Source organism: Hyalella azteca, unplaced genomic scaffold (genome assembly GCF_000764305.2).
Source record: "Hyalella azteca isolate HAZT.00-mixed unplaced genomic scaffold, Hazt_2.0.2 contig17328, whole genome shotgun sequence".
Taxonomy (NCBI): domain Eukaryota; kingdom Metazoa; phylum Arthropoda; class Malacostraca; order Amphipoda; family Hyalellidae; genus Hyalella; species Hyalella azteca.
Window position 1 is genome coordinate 110,746 of NW_025947115.1, and position 15,514 is coordinate 126,259.

General features: G+C 37.9%; 1 protein-coding gene across 1 annotated transcript; it reads right to left on the reverse strand.

Annotated features, from left to right (window-relative positions):
• Window positions 1–1,677: 1,677 nt before the first annotated feature.
• LOC108671143 lies at window positions 1,678–15,223 on the reverse strand. The gene is made up of 6 exons (XM_018158621.2): window positions 15,101–15,223; window positions 12,906–13,140; window positions 6,885–6,995; window positions 5,688–5,817; window positions 3,320–3,451; window positions 1,678–2,292 (listed from the first exon to the last, which is right to left on the reverse strand). Exons 1-6 carry the CDS (start codon window positions 15,216–15,218, stop codon window positions 2,164–2,166), a joined length of 855 nt encoding a protein of 284 aa, XP_018014110.2. The 5' UTR covers window positions 15,219–15,223; the 3' UTR covers window positions 1,678–2,163.
• Window positions 15,224–15,514: the final 291 nt, after the last annotated feature.

Consider the following 15,514-nt stretch of genomic DNA (forward strand, 5'->3'; position numbering starts at 1 on the left):
CTGCAACAAATGAGTTAACTTACAGTTTTTGTGCGCGCAAATATCAGTAATAAATTCAGTTTGATTTGCATTGACGGTCACAATAACTCAAAACTTTATTTAAGACTGGACTGAAAATTTACGTCGGACTTAGGGGCAATTTTCATCCAGCAAAAAAAATGCAGTAATATTGAGTAAATCAAGCCACGCGTTCGACTAAAGCTAATGACATTGGAAGTGTAACAGCGAATGAGACTCAAAGACATGAATTAATTTTATTAACAGCAGTCGTGGGTTCTGTATTTACGACCATCATGAAACTTATTACCTCGACTGCAAGCCATTTTAATAAATTGACCGCGACACTTGCGGGCTAAACACTTTGTACTCAAATGACAGTATTTCTATTCTGATCTTCAAGCACTGATGCACATCTGAACGCACTATTTTTTGAGAAACAATGGAAGTAATTCAATCAGGACGTAGAAAAAATGTCTATCTGGAATTTAAATACAACGTTGGGGTATAACATAAGTTCGGGACTTGAGAAAAAAAGTTATCAATCTAGAATATAAATACAACCTTGGGGCATAACAAAAGTTAGTGACTTAGAAAAATAATATTTCAATCTAGAACTTAAATACAACTTTGGGGTATAACATAAGTTCCTTCATCGTGACTTAGGAAGAATATCAATGGAGAAGTTCAATAAAAGTTTATTTAGAGCAGAATCCTCCACACTTCGACTATGTCCGCTCACTTCAGTGAGCGAGCGTTGCACTGCTCTGACGATCTAATTCCTACAACAGAAAATAATCGAACTTCTACGTTAAGTTCATAATAAATACAGCGAGCCTTCTATAACCGGGACTGACGCACGCAAATAATTCCTTATAGAGCTAAAATTACACGAAGTTTCACTAATAATAGAATTACACACTCTGGAATTTTATCGTAAACAAAAAAATACTAAGTTTCACTATAACCCTCCCTTAAATGCTAAATAATACTAAAAAATACATTTTCTATTAAACTAAGCATAAATATCTACAGTGCGTGCGTCTTCACTAATTAACAACTATAGGAGATAAATCCACCTTTCAATCTCAATTTTATATCCTAACCAACAATATAGATAGATTGTTGACCCACGAATATTTCTACAGGGTACGATGACAGTGCAAAGTTTTTTACATATATTCCGTATTTTACAGCTAACAATACATCTTTACACTTATCCATGCATTTACTAACTTCAATTTTCCAAATAATACTGGAACATTTAACGGTCATGTTAATTTTGCGATCCAAACATTCATGTTGACGAAATATCTTCAGCCATAACTGTATAATATTGGGCGCAAATCGAAATATGTTAAGACAAACTTAACCCTCTACCGCCTGACACGAGTAACCGGAGCAATATTGTCACGCGCCTACTTCCCAAAAAGGATACGTTCTAGTGAGCGCAAAATGACTTGCACTGATGGTTGCCGCCACGTACGACAACTTTAAAATGTTCTCTCTTGCGTACAAACTTACACAGGTTGTTACACTCAATAGTTTACGTATAATTTAAATTGAAAGTTATGTTCCCGGAGAGTGACATACGACGGTAGAGGGTTAAGTTGAAAGTACAAACGTCCTCAGGCTGCTACACTCAATAGTTTACGCATAATTTAAGTTGAAAGTTATGTTCCCGGAGAGTGACATACGGCGGTAGAGGGTTAAATGTTTGACGGTGTACATGTTAGCACATTTATCACAACTTCTTTAAGGTACAAAGTTTCGAATTGTTTTGACTTTTTTCGGCACCCGAATATTGATTTTAAATATAATCTTTCTTATCTATAAAGAAAGAAAGTGAATTGTGGTACCGGCGTCTTATAAATTTTTGCAATATGGCTGCAATAATTGGTTCGTGAACTAGAAAAAATTTCGGAAACAAACTCGATGAATATCACTGATTCAATACGACATAATTTTAAATTAAACGGGTATAACTATTTCATTCCCCCACGTAATAATGTTCCTTTTCTGATAGGATCAATAAAAATACGATACAACATCATTAAAGCAAGCAAAAAATGTTGAGGATATTTTTAACAATTTTAATATGTCATGGAGAAGTTTGAGTTACTTCAGTTGTCAGTATTACATGTGATAATAGTCTATATAATGAGCCTACAATTTAAAGAAAGGACTCCGGCACGGACAGATGCGGTCCAGGATGTTTCCGACGTAGCGGACGGCGCGGTGCACCCACGGGTTCGTCCGGATCCCCTCACCGATTACGGATGGTAGTCCACGGCCCTGGAAAAAATAACAGTTAGTTCCTCAACTTGTGAGAAATAATGGTAGAATAAGAAGTAGAGAGAGCAGGCAAGTTGCAGTGCTCTATTAGATATCTGTTGATACACGTGGGTGGGCAATTTAGTTAGCTTCCTCAGGACTGCCTCCATGCTCTGCATCTTTAGTTTGATAATTTTTATGCTCGTAAACTGTTCTTTATGACTACCCTAACAAAATTTAGATGACTCGGGAAGCAAGTAAATCAGTTCTATGTCAGCTTCGGCTCAGGGTCCGAAGGACAGCCTCTGGGCAGCTGGCTAGCTCGGTATGACTCGGTTCGGCCAACCCTTGTCATACTCTCAGGCGACAATAAAGTCGGATTGGAGATTCTGACCAGAAACTGATTTCGATCGGGTGGCCAAGTAGACGCAGAATAACTTTGCGCCGAGTGTAGTGACTATTCGGCCGAAGCTTAGGCGCTCCGCGAATTTTGTTAGGATATCAGCTTGTTTTGCAACGGCATGATAAGAGTGCCTGCTTTCATTTAGGTGCACTAATGGTAGCTTAGAATTTCATCACAGAAGATCAGTCGTGCTTCATCAACCAACAAACGTTCGCGTCGCTCCCTTCGGCCATCACCTTCATTAATTTAGGTATCATTTGGATGAGGGTGAGGTGTTTGTTGCGTCATATTTTCAGGATTTCCAATATAATCTACAGTTTTTCGAGATAAGAAAACATGAGGTCAAAAATTTTAGTACTAGCAACTTTTTGCTTGATATAAAATCCCTAACGTGAAACACATACGAAAAAAAGCCATAAGTAATTCAGGTGAAAACGACATCAGCAGATGATCTTTGTTGTCTAACATTGTAAGCCAAATACTGACGAGAGTCCGACAAGGCAATGTCTTAAAAAATTTAAAACATGCTAGTAAAATTTAGAACGCTAGAGTAGCCATCGAGTCGAAGATACTCTGTAAAACTAAAATTAAAATAATAAAAAAACCTAACACATACCGGTGTAAATATTAAACGTTAGAACTCACTTGAGGCAAATTCTGAACGTTGTTGATGTTGTTCTTCTCAGCAATTTTGCGGTATGCTTCTTTCTTGGCGACGTCCAAGACCTCAGCTACAAAAGATGTCACCATCGCCCGCAAGTCAGGGCATTCCCGAGCCTGCGCAATAAAGTATTTATTTTTCTTGTGCTTATTTTATGAATTTTGAATCACATTTCTAGGGTCCTAAAAATCAAGGTGCTTATTTTACAGTCCATCCAGGGTCCTAAAAATCATACAGATAATATTTGCAATTTTAAAATTTGCAGATAATATTTACGACTTTAAGTTTAAAATTAATATAAAATTTGTAAAATATTTCTAATTTAAAATTTTAAAATAATAAATTTAGTGGCCGTATAAGTGCTTTGATTCAGCCTAAGATATGTCTATTTATGATCCGTTTGTAAATAACTCATACTTATTATAAAACATTTTCATCAAAAGCGCTTCGAATCAAATACGCAATACTGAACTCTCAATTAAACTGAATACATCCGACGAATCAACACAAACATCATTGTTCGCCAAACAAAAGACGCAATCCATTCATTCGCAGATTTTATGAACCTAACATGTAACTTCACGATCATTATTCACGCGCCTCCAATTAAAACGGTTGCAGGGAGAGTTCAAAACGACTTTGCCGTGCATGGATGCAATTAAGGAAACAATGAACTTCCATCGGAGGTAAATAAAGGCTAAAAATACCCCGACTTCACACCGTTATTGAACGCGCCACTAAGGCGTCCTTCAAAAGGGTAACTAAAGTATCCGGTAACGCGACTGTGAAGGGTAAATAAAGTATCCGATAACGTGACTGTGAAGGGTAACTAAAGTATCAGGTAACGCGACTGTGAAGGGTAACTAAAGTATCCGGTAACGCGACTGTGAAGGGTAAATAAACTATCCGGTAACGCAACTGTGAAGGGTAACTAAGGTATCCGGTAGCGCGACTGTGAATGGTAAATAAACTATCCGGTAACGCGACTATGAAGGGTAAATAAACTATCCGGTAACGCGACTGTGAAGGGTAACTAAAGTATCCGGTAACGCGACTGTGAAGGGTAACTAAAGTATCCGGTAACGCGACTGTGAAGGGTAACTAAAGTATTAGGTAACGCGACTCTGAAGGGTAAATAAACTATCCGGTAACGCGACTGTGAAGGGTAACTAAAGTATCCGGTAACGTGACTTGAAAGACTCCATTTGTTCTGATCAATAGGCTCCCTAGAAGTTTTGATATAGTTTGAGACACAACATTAGTCGAGAACGAACTTCGTAAAAGTTTCAACGCTCTTGCTTGCCTTCGCATTCTACAAAGTAAAGTATGAATAAAGTAATTACTGACATTTAGCCATTAATTTACTTGGATTTAGTGTTGGCCTGATGCCCTGATACTCTTAGGTTAAATTCACAATTAAACAATTTAAAATTTAAAGTCAAATCATTTGGTAAAAAAATAAGCAGATAAAAATGGTCTTGCAAATCTTTCGCCGCTTGAGTGTTTTTTATCAATAAAAACGTTTCTTATTATAAAAATAATTCAAGCGAGAAAACTTACAAATAGATTTTAGATTTTAACATGCCTTATAAATTACAATGATTTCGAAACTTATTATCAACAATTGATATAGATACTTCATAGTCATACATAACTTTTGAGATATGTAAATCTCGAATATTCGACAAAAATATAACTTCTTGGCGTAAAGTTTCAATATTACACCAAAGCTTATTTTTTTAACACTATTGGGTACTTTAGTAACTTTTGAAATAAACTGAGATTGTTGATTTATAATTTATTGAACATCAGATTAGGTTAGGTTTTCAACGTTTTAGGAGCCAATGCTCCAGAAAACGCGTAAAACGTTCAACATTTCGTACATTTGATAAGCCACTCGCAATTTTGACCAGATGAAGAATATTCCGTTTCGTAAATTAACTGAGAGTCTGACATCAAAGGGAGGCGTAATTCACGAACAAAAGAAGTCTCTTTGAACGAGACTTGAATACAGAGACGTGGATACAGAGACTTGGACACAGAGACTTGAATACAGAGACTTGAATACAGAGACATGAAAAAAACACAGGAATACAGAGACATGGACACAGATAAATGAATACAGAGGCAGGAATACAGAGACGTGAATACAAAGACGTGGATGCAAAGACTTGAATGCAAAGACGTGAACACACATAAATGAATAGAGACTTGAATACAGAGACGTGAACACAAAGCCTTGGACACAGAAACTTGAATACAAAGACATGGACACAGAGACTTGAATACAGAGACATGAAAAAAGAGACAGGAATACAAAGACTGTTTTACCCTAATTTGAGCCCCACTTACCCTCTGTTTAACCCTGATCTGAGCCTGTCTCACGGCATCAGTGACCAGGTTGGTGGCAAAACTCATCATGTCTTCTGGCTGCGCTGACACCACCAGGCTTGGCACCACAGCAGCCGCCGTCGCTACATTCCTGCTCAAATATCAATAAATTATACATGAAATAAATGTGAATCTATAATATTTTCCTATTTAATATTCAGCCGAACAAAGCGTGTAATAAAATATTGTTTTAATTACGGAGACTATTATTCCAATCAAATCACTGACTAATAAAACTCAGCTGGCATATGATTAATGTTGACATGGCTATCCAGGCCTATTCTTTAATGCCGAAGATACTATACTATACTAATGTTAATTACATTCCTCAGTTTACGGACAAAAATATTGCAATTATGGTATTTGGGAAATTAAACTTAGTAAATACGCTCGACCAGAGAACTGGTAGAATGTAATATCCGTGATGCCAAACTCATAACGCATTCAAGGAATAATTCTGAGGCATCTATAGGATTCTGAGGCATCTATAGGATTCTGAGGCATCTATAGGATTCTGAGGCATCTATAACATTCTGATATATCTATAGGATTGTGAGGTTTCTATAGTATTCTAAGGATTCTATAGATTCTATCATTCTCAAGAATGCTTCAGAAACAGACAGACGGTAAAAACAAACTAAGGTTGTAGGCTTGTAGCACGCATATAAACTGCTATTTAACATAGCATACACTGCAAGACTCCGAATTATGAGTAGGATGCTAAGCTAAGTAATAAGGTTGATCTGGCGCTATTGGTTGGTTTGTGTTGTAAATAGCAATAGAATAAGTGTAGAAATTCATTCCAGCATTAATAAAAAGAACAATGGCGTGAACAAGGTAATGTTCTATCAATAATTAGAAAACGAAGTCTCTAAATTTCAAACTGATATGTTGAATGAACTACCCAGGAGGACAAATTTGAGCTGTACTCCTACTGGATTCAGGACTGTTCATTCCTAAAAATATTTTCCAAGCCATAATATGAAACCAACGTTGACAAAACATTAATTTTTTATGACAATGTGTTTATAAATATAAATTAATTAATGAACACAGTAAATGAAAAAAATATGTAATTCCTACATATATAAGACGTTTGTTTCAGCAGTGAACAGTATAGGATGCAATTTCACTTACATTTGCTGCAATTTCACTTACGTTTGTTCCTCAGCACTTCGTTTACTGAGGAACTCTGCAATGGTCGAGCCAAGGCCTTCAGATGGCTGGCCACCGGTGGCCGCTGAAGCGCCACCAACCGCCGCCGAAGCCCTGACCGAAAATTCACATGTAAAATACAACTTATTCAGTAAGATTAACACTTTGACATTAACATAGTTCGCGCTTTAGTTTTTTGATTGCGTTGTCCGGCGAAAATGTACTATGTCGGTATTTCCTTATTAAATTTTAAAAAGTACGAAAAAGATGAAAATTTATTTTTTGCACCGGAACCTACGAATTTACTCGTAAATATTGAGTTATTGGCCATTTTAATTGCTCGGACTTGGCCGTTTCCAGGCCAACTGGCAACCATGGTGGGTCGTCCCACACTCAACGTGTTAAGGCAACAGTTTGAATTCAAAAACACGACTGTGAATATTTATTCGTGTATACGGTAACAAGAATATTTATTCGTGTATACGGTAACAAGAATATTTATTCGTGTATACGGTAACAAGAATATTTATTCGTGTATACGGTAACAAGGGTGGGTCGTCCCACACTCAACGTGTTAAGGCAACAGTTTGAATTCAAAAACACGACTGTGAATATTTATTCGTGTATACGGTAACAAGAATATTTATTCGTGTATACGGTAACAAGAATATTTATTCGTGTATACGGTAACAAGAATATTTATTCGTTTATACGATAACAAGAATCTTTATTCGTGTATACGGTAACAAGAATATTTATTCGTGTATCGACCACATATATTTGAAACACGACCACGAATATGTATTCGTGGATGCGGTAATGTAGTTTATATTTTACAGTCCCCATGAAGGTTCACCAATTTCTGTTAAAAACCCCTTATTCATGTACGTTGAATCCATGCAAGCGGAAATATAATTGCAATATCCATCACGATTCATATGATGGATATTCCAATCTTACATGTTTTGTAAAAAACGATTTCAGACTATTAACCTAAATCGAGTTTAAGTATTTCTAAAATTTCATGCAACTGAACGGAAATCAAGGATTCGCAGAATGGAACAATCATTTATCATAAACACGCGTTGTCACTTTGGTTCAACAACAATCCATGTAAAATTAATAATAACTCCATTCTTTAGTAAATTTAATACTAACACCATTACTTGGTAAATTTCATAATAACACCATACCATAGTAAATTTAATAATAATAAATTCGTTAGTAAATTTAATGATAATGACATTCCATAGTAAATTTAATAATGATGTCACTCCTTAATAAATTTAATAATAACACCATTTCTTAGTAAATCTAATAACAACACCATTCCTTAGTAAATTTAATAATATCACCATTCCTTAGTAAATCTAATAATAACATCATTCCTCAGTAAATTTGATAATAATACCTTTCCTCAGTAAATTTAATATTAAACCATTCCTCAGTAATTTTATAATAACATCACTCCTTAGTAAATTTTATAATAACACCATTCCTTAGTAAGTTAATAATACTACCATTCCTTAGTAAATTTAGTAATAACACCATTCCTTAGAAAATTCAATAATAACACCGTTCCTTAATAAATTTATTAGTAACATCATGCCTTAGTAAATTTAATAATAACACCATTCCTTACTAAATTTAGTAATAACACCATTCCTCAGTAAATTTAATAATAACACCATTCCTTAGTAAATTTAACAATAACACTATGCCTTAGTGAATTTAATACTAACATCATTCCTTACTAAATTTAATTATAACACCATTCCTCAGCAAATTTATTTATACCGTATCCTCAATAAGCTCTACTCTATGCGAGTTAATCTTTATTCATGAAGCGCAGCTGAGACTCGCTCTACACTCGCCACCTCTCCAGGCCGCGGCTCTGGCAAAACAAGCCAAGCGCAAAATACTTAGCAGATAATGACCTTATTAACAGGATAATAGGGCCGCGAAAACAACTCTTCATTTTAGATTAGAGTGATTAATTTTGTTTTGTCGTTGGTACTTAGTTAACACTGAGTTGTTTTCCAATTAGCTGGAATTACCGCAATGTTAGTTATTTTTATGCAACGTCATGAAAAGGACGCAAAAAAACGATGTGACAATAGATCTGAACAATAACATAAAGATGGATGGAGTAAATTTAATAATAAATAATAACAATAAAACTTTCACCGTAAACAAGACTGTTCCCAAGCAACAAAGATACATTTTAGTAATTAAACGAGAATAATTATTTTTCCCTTTTCATGGTGTTGCTTAACACCCCGTCAAATAACGCTAAGTTGCTCAGAAGTGTATCAGAATCACGCGCTGATGAGTTACGCGTGACATTTTGTGCGAGTATTTAAAAACAAAGAAAATACAAAGAAAAAATCTCAATATTTTATTCGAAAACGTTTCGTAGCCTAGCTTGTACGTTTGTTTTTTTTTCAGCTTTTAGCTGACTGTAGACGAGATGACTGTTCCTTATAAGTATTAAAATCGCTGCTTAAGTCGCAAATTTACCAGGAATTTAAAAGCAAAGAAAATAGCCAAAAATTTCACCTTTTCTTATAAGAGAAAACGTTTCGGAGTCCAGCTCCATCGTCAGTTCAAAACCTAGAACACAGGTACAAACAATTAGTAACCTAAAATTCACATTCAAACAATTCACCTAAACTTGAGGACATTAGAACTAAAATCGAAGATAACAGAAATAAAAATGAAATGACTTGTAGAGAAAGTACTATCTATTTACAATTTGTAGAGGATAGGAACTGAATGCAGCATTTAAACAGAAACCCAGTTTAAATGCTGCATTCAGTTCCTATCCTCTACAAATTGTAAATAGATAGTACTTTCTCTACAAGTCATCTCATTTTTATTTCGGTTATCTTCGATTTTAGTTCTAATGTCTTCAAGTTTAGGTGAATTGTTTGAATGTGAAAATATAAAAATATGTTTAAAAATATATAATGGTTCTAAAATTCGTACGAATTTTAGAATCATTATATATTTTTAAACAGAAACCCAGTTTAAATGCTGCATTCAGTTCCTATCCTCTACAAATTGTAAATAGATAGTACTTTCTCTACATGTCATCTCATTTTTATTTCTGTTATCTTCGATTTTAGTTCTAATGTCCTCAAGTTTAGGTGAATTGTTTGAATGTGAATTTTAGGTTACTAATTGCTTGTACCTGTGTTCTAGGTTTTGAACTGACGATGGAGCTGGACTCCGAAACGTTTTCTCTTATAAGAAATGGTGAAATTTTTGGCTATTTTCTTTGCTTTTAAATTCCTGACTGTTCCTTAAATCTGACTGTGGGCGACTGTGACTGTTCCGACACCGATCGTCAATCATTTGCGGTGAACTCTTCGTCTACGTATGCTGCTGAACATCAGCCTGTTGACCCGTAGTCCTCAAAACCTGCTTAGCGTTCGTGTTGATAACCACTGTGTGCAGCCGTGTCGCCGGTTATCGTTCGGCTGCCTAAACATTCGTACGCTGAATAACAAGGTTGATGAGTTTCTTCGAATCTGTCGCTCACGCTTAATAGATGTCGTCTTCCTGTCCGAGACCTGGCATGACGCTAACTGGGTTTGCATCGCGCGTCTTCGCTCCGAAAGACAGCAAGTAGTCGAGCGCGCGCGGCCTCGCATGTAACCCGGCACCCTGACGACGAATTATGGTGGAGTGGCTACCGTCGCCAGCAGGAGTGTGCATCTTGCCGTTCTTGACATCGGCGCCAGGCCCTATCTTTGAGCTGCTATGTGCTAGGGTCACCTGTGCCTCGTTTACGGGAGTGGCGGTCACCATCTATTGTCCTCGATCAGTTGCTGTGGCTAACGATTTTTTCATCGAATTGTGCGATGTCTTCACCAGACAGACTTGTAACTTTACCGATCATGTCTCTATCACCGGCGATTTGAACATTTGACTGGATCACGTCGAGGACCCATCGGCTCGTCAGCAGAATGACCTGCTGTCCACCTTCAGAATGGTTTGTCACGTGACCTTGCCGACGCACGACATGAGCGGACTGCTGGACGTTGTCATCACGAGTGCAGACCTTCAAAGTCTGCCTGTCGACATCATCGAGATCGCAATATCCGACCATCGACTACTTCAGTGGACGGTGCCATGTGTGCGCCCGGTGCCAGCGTACAAAGCCGTTACCTGTCATCCGTGGAGCGGTCTCGGCGGCCATGTCTTGCGCTAAAAACTGCAGTCATCCCGACTATGTCGGCCTGACTCATGGTTGGCACCGAGTCAACGATCTCGTGCAATTCTACAACACCGAGTTGGCCTGTGCACTCGATGATCTCATTCCTGCACTAACAGTTCGGGTACCCCAACGAGTCTCCGACCCATGGTTCGACGATGAATGTCATCAATGAATGTCGTCGATGAATGTCGTCGATGAATGGTTCGACGATGAATGAAGTGAGGTACGTATCTGGCTGCTCCAGCCGGCTGTCTACCGAGCGAACAGACGCGGCCCGACGATGAATGTCGTCGATGAATGGTTCGACGATGAATGAAGTGAGGTACGTATTTGGCTGCTTCAGCTGCCTGTCTACTAAGCGAACAGACGCGGCAATCCTGCTGCTGCTGCTGCTGTGGCCTCCACCTGGCGAGATGCGCGGCGCAATTATGTCGACCTTCTTCGATCTAAAAGAGAGTCATTTTGGCTCCAGAGGGTCGACGCGCAACGCAGCAACCCTCGAGCGCTGTGGCGTCCGCGGGATATATTCATGGGAAGACGTCATACATACAGAAGCTTCGAGCGACGTGAGCGTGGAGGAATTGCATGCGGTTTTAGAAAACAAAATTTCTGCTGTGCGAGCGTCGTCAGCCATTTGCGCCTTTGCAACATGCATAAAAAATCCAGTGCCCGTCTTAAAAAAAAGCATAAGACAGGCACGGCGTGAATGTTTAAAAAAATTCTCGTCTTAAAATGCAAAAAAAAATTGTTTCCGGATTAAAAAAAATCCCGTCTTAAAATACAAAATTTCAATCAAAGATTATAAAAAAATCCGGTTCCAGGACAAATCTCATTTTAGAATAAAGAAATCATTTTAAAATCTAACAAATCCCATTATAATATTTATATTCAGTTCAGGGGCTGTACTATTAAAAGCAGTTAAGTATTCATCAATTGACGAATACCTAAAGCCATTCACTGAAAGCTTTCACGCTCAACCCACAAGAACAGACCAAAAATCGGCCGCTACGTCCGCACAGGTCGCTACGTGTACTTAGGCCTTTACGTGTACTTAGACCGTTACGCGCACCAAAGCCGCTACGTATACTAATCGCTACGTGTAGTCGTGTACTTAGGCCTTTACGAGTACTTAGACCGTTACGCGCACCAAAGCCGCTACGTGTACATAGGCCGTTCCGTGTACTTAGGTCATTATACTTAGGCCATTACGCGCACCAAAGCCGCTACGTATACTAATCGCTACGTGTACATTGGCCGTTCCGTGTACTTAGGCCATTACGTGCACCAAAGTCGCTATGTATACTAAGGCCGCTACGTGTACTTAAGCCGATACGTGTACTTAGGCCGCTACGTGTACGTAGGCCGCTACGCGTACTTAGGCCGCTACGTGTACTTAGACCGCTACGTGAACTTAGGCCGCTACGTGTACATAGGCCGCTACGCGCACTTAGGCCGCTACGTGTACTTAGGCGCCCACGATCTCTGCCGCGTCTTCGTCGTGGGGGTACCCTGGCCTGCGCGTCGGCCGGTTACCCGGCATTCACGTGGGCCAGGCCAAACGGCAGAGGCCCCCCCGCCCGGATCGCTACCGGACGGAGGCTCCTTCACTTTTAAACTTAGGCCGCTACGTGTACATTAGCCGCTACGCGTACTTAGGCCGCTACGTGTACTTAGGCCGCTACGTGAACTTAGGCCGCTACGTGTACATAGGCCGCTACGCGTACTTAGGCCGCTACGTGTGCTTAAGCCGTTACGTGTACTCAACAAGTGATTAAATTCAGCCCCTGGGCTACGGCAAACACCTCCTAGAGCCCAAAGGACTCGTCGGGATCCTGGACACTGCAGATCCTGATCTCTTGTGGCTCCTGGTAGCGAGGAGTGGCACGTCAGAACCGTCGGTGTGATCTTCATCGTCATCGTCCCCGTCCTCGTCCTCCTCGCGTATCATGAGTGGTAACGTCTCATGGTCCTCGTCTATACTAACGCTCGGCCGGCCCTGGCGTCGTGATGGTGACGATGTACGGCCTGATGGTGAGCCTGGTGATGAATACAATAATAATTATTGTATTTTGTATTGTATTGAAATTGTATATTGTATGTCGGGCGATGAAAAGGATAATAATTAACAATTTGTAAAATGTCTGGCGATGGATAGAATGATAACAATTTGTAAAATGTCTGGCGATGAATAGAATGATAATTAACAATTTGTAAAATGTCCGGCGATGGATAGAATGATAAAAATTTGTAAAATGTCTGGCGATGAATAGAATAATAATTAACAATTTGTAAAATATCTGGCGATGAATAGAATGATAATTAACAATTTGTAAAATGTCCGGCGATGAATAGAATGATAATTAACAATTTGTAAAATGTCTAATCATAGATGAAATGAAGTTAACAAATGAAATTAATACCAAAAACATGATGAACATCACGCAGGTAATGATAATCATATATGAACTGAAGATAGGAAATACTACATAGAATCTGTGTATAGTGAGTAATTGATATAGTACAATTTTGATGTATAGATTGATAATACAGTGCAGTACAGTACAGTATAGATTGATGAAACAATACAGTAGAGATTGATAATACAGTAAAATTTTTATAGTTTACAATGGATAGAATAAAATTTATGATGTATGAATTATGGCTGAAGAAGCATTGTGACAAAAATCGATAGTAACACGGAAATAAAATTTAATATCATGAAAGTTGAGTTGGAATCAAAATTTTGAAATAAATTAACAATATCATTTTTTGAAAAACAAACGTAAAAATCCCGGCAACAATTTTAGCAATATATTCCAATAATTATAGCACCTGCTACAGCACACATTTTCACGGAATTTATTCTGACGAACGTTTTGAATCTTGAATGATACTTTATTCTCGTAATGATACTTTATTCTCATGATAATGCTTTATTCTTATAATAATACTTTATTCTCATAATGATACTGATTTTCATTACAATACTTTACTCTCATAATAATACTTTATTAGCATAATGATACTTTTTTCTCATAATACTCCAGAAGGAAACATAGAGCAAAAGACAGCCGACACCTGATCTGCTTCTGAACACTTCTTTCTGCTCCTCAAGTCTCAATTTCCGGTCTCAAATCCTTCGTAAATCCCAGGTAACATGGCACGCAAATATATTCCCTAACAGATGACCTTTTCCGGATAAATCTCTGAACCGTCGGAAGATGCAAAAAGATTCACTGACATATATTTCAGGTAGAAATTTTCGAGACAATATGAACTGTCTCTCAGTAAAATTTGATGATTGCAAGATTTTTTGTTGATTTATACTGATGATTCCAAGATTTTTGTTGATTTATTCTTTGACGATTACAGATGATTCCAAGATTTTTTTTATTTATTATATCACGGTTGCTGATGATTCCGAGATTGTTGATTTATTGTCAGGATTTCAATCGTTTTTGAAAGGTTTAAAAATATTTTTCGCTTTTATTGCGAAAAAATAATGGTTATGACTTTACATAATAATCATTTAAGATCATTATTGCTATTGTTTCATCTGCTCATTTGAAAAATGTTTTCAAAATTTTTCCTTGATCAGCTGATAAAATAGAGGTGTTTGATGAACGATTAAAAATTTTTGAAACAACGAAAGCGTTTTCAGAGATATTAAGCGCAGTTTCTATCAAGTAATTACGAGTTTGAGAGTGAGATTCTGATCGATTAAATATCATTACTACTCGTATATTTTTTACAATAAATTTATAAACGTCAATAATTAATCGAATCAAATTAACTTCACGATTCTTATTTTGTATTCAGCAAAATATAAAAACATTATCCTGAGTATAATCATGCAGGTCCAGATAGGCCATGAAACTATAAGCAATTTTGAATAAAAAATTGATACATGACCGAAAATAGGAGCTTCGCACCTGTTATGAGAGAAGTTCTCTCCTCCTCGTCTTGTTCTTCATGATCAACATCAAGAGCCACGCACCTGTTATAAAAGAAGTTCTCTCCTCCTCGTCCTGTTCTTCAGGGCTGGGCAGGCTGAAGGACAGCGTAGGGACGATGTTGCTGTGCTTCACGGGTGGCCGGCTCGACGAAGGCAGCATGGCGGGAGAAGTCATCGCTGCACGGAGATCAAATGAACGGTTTTTAGTGTGCGGATAAAATAGCAGTTGAGACAATGAACTAAGAAAAACAAGTGTGAGTTTGTCCAAATAGCGAGGCACATTTGTGTCTTAGTGTGGGTCATCCAGACCAGTTTGGCCCTGCAAAAGGGTATATCGATTGGTGCTACGCCAACCCTCTGCTCGCGCTGTAGAAATGAACATTAGTCACTGTTAGGACCCGTTCATTGTTCTGACCCAGTTAAGACCCCTTCATTGTTCTGAATAAGCTAAACATG

Bases quoted from the DNA above. Each gene is read 5' to 3' on its own strand.
- LOC108671143 (XM_018158621.2), bottom strand. From the start codon at position 15,218: ATGCTGCCTTCGTCGAGCCGGCCACCCGTGAAGCACAGCAACATCGTC. The intron at 13,141-15,100 runs GTGCGTGGCTCT...ATTCATCACCAG, and splicing joins GAGAACTTCTTTTATAACAG to GCTCACCATCAGGCCGTACA. The intron at 3,452-5,687 runs GTAAGTGGGGCT...TTTATTGCGCAG, and splicing joins AGATCAGGGTTAAACAGAGG to GCTCGGGAATGCCCTGACTT.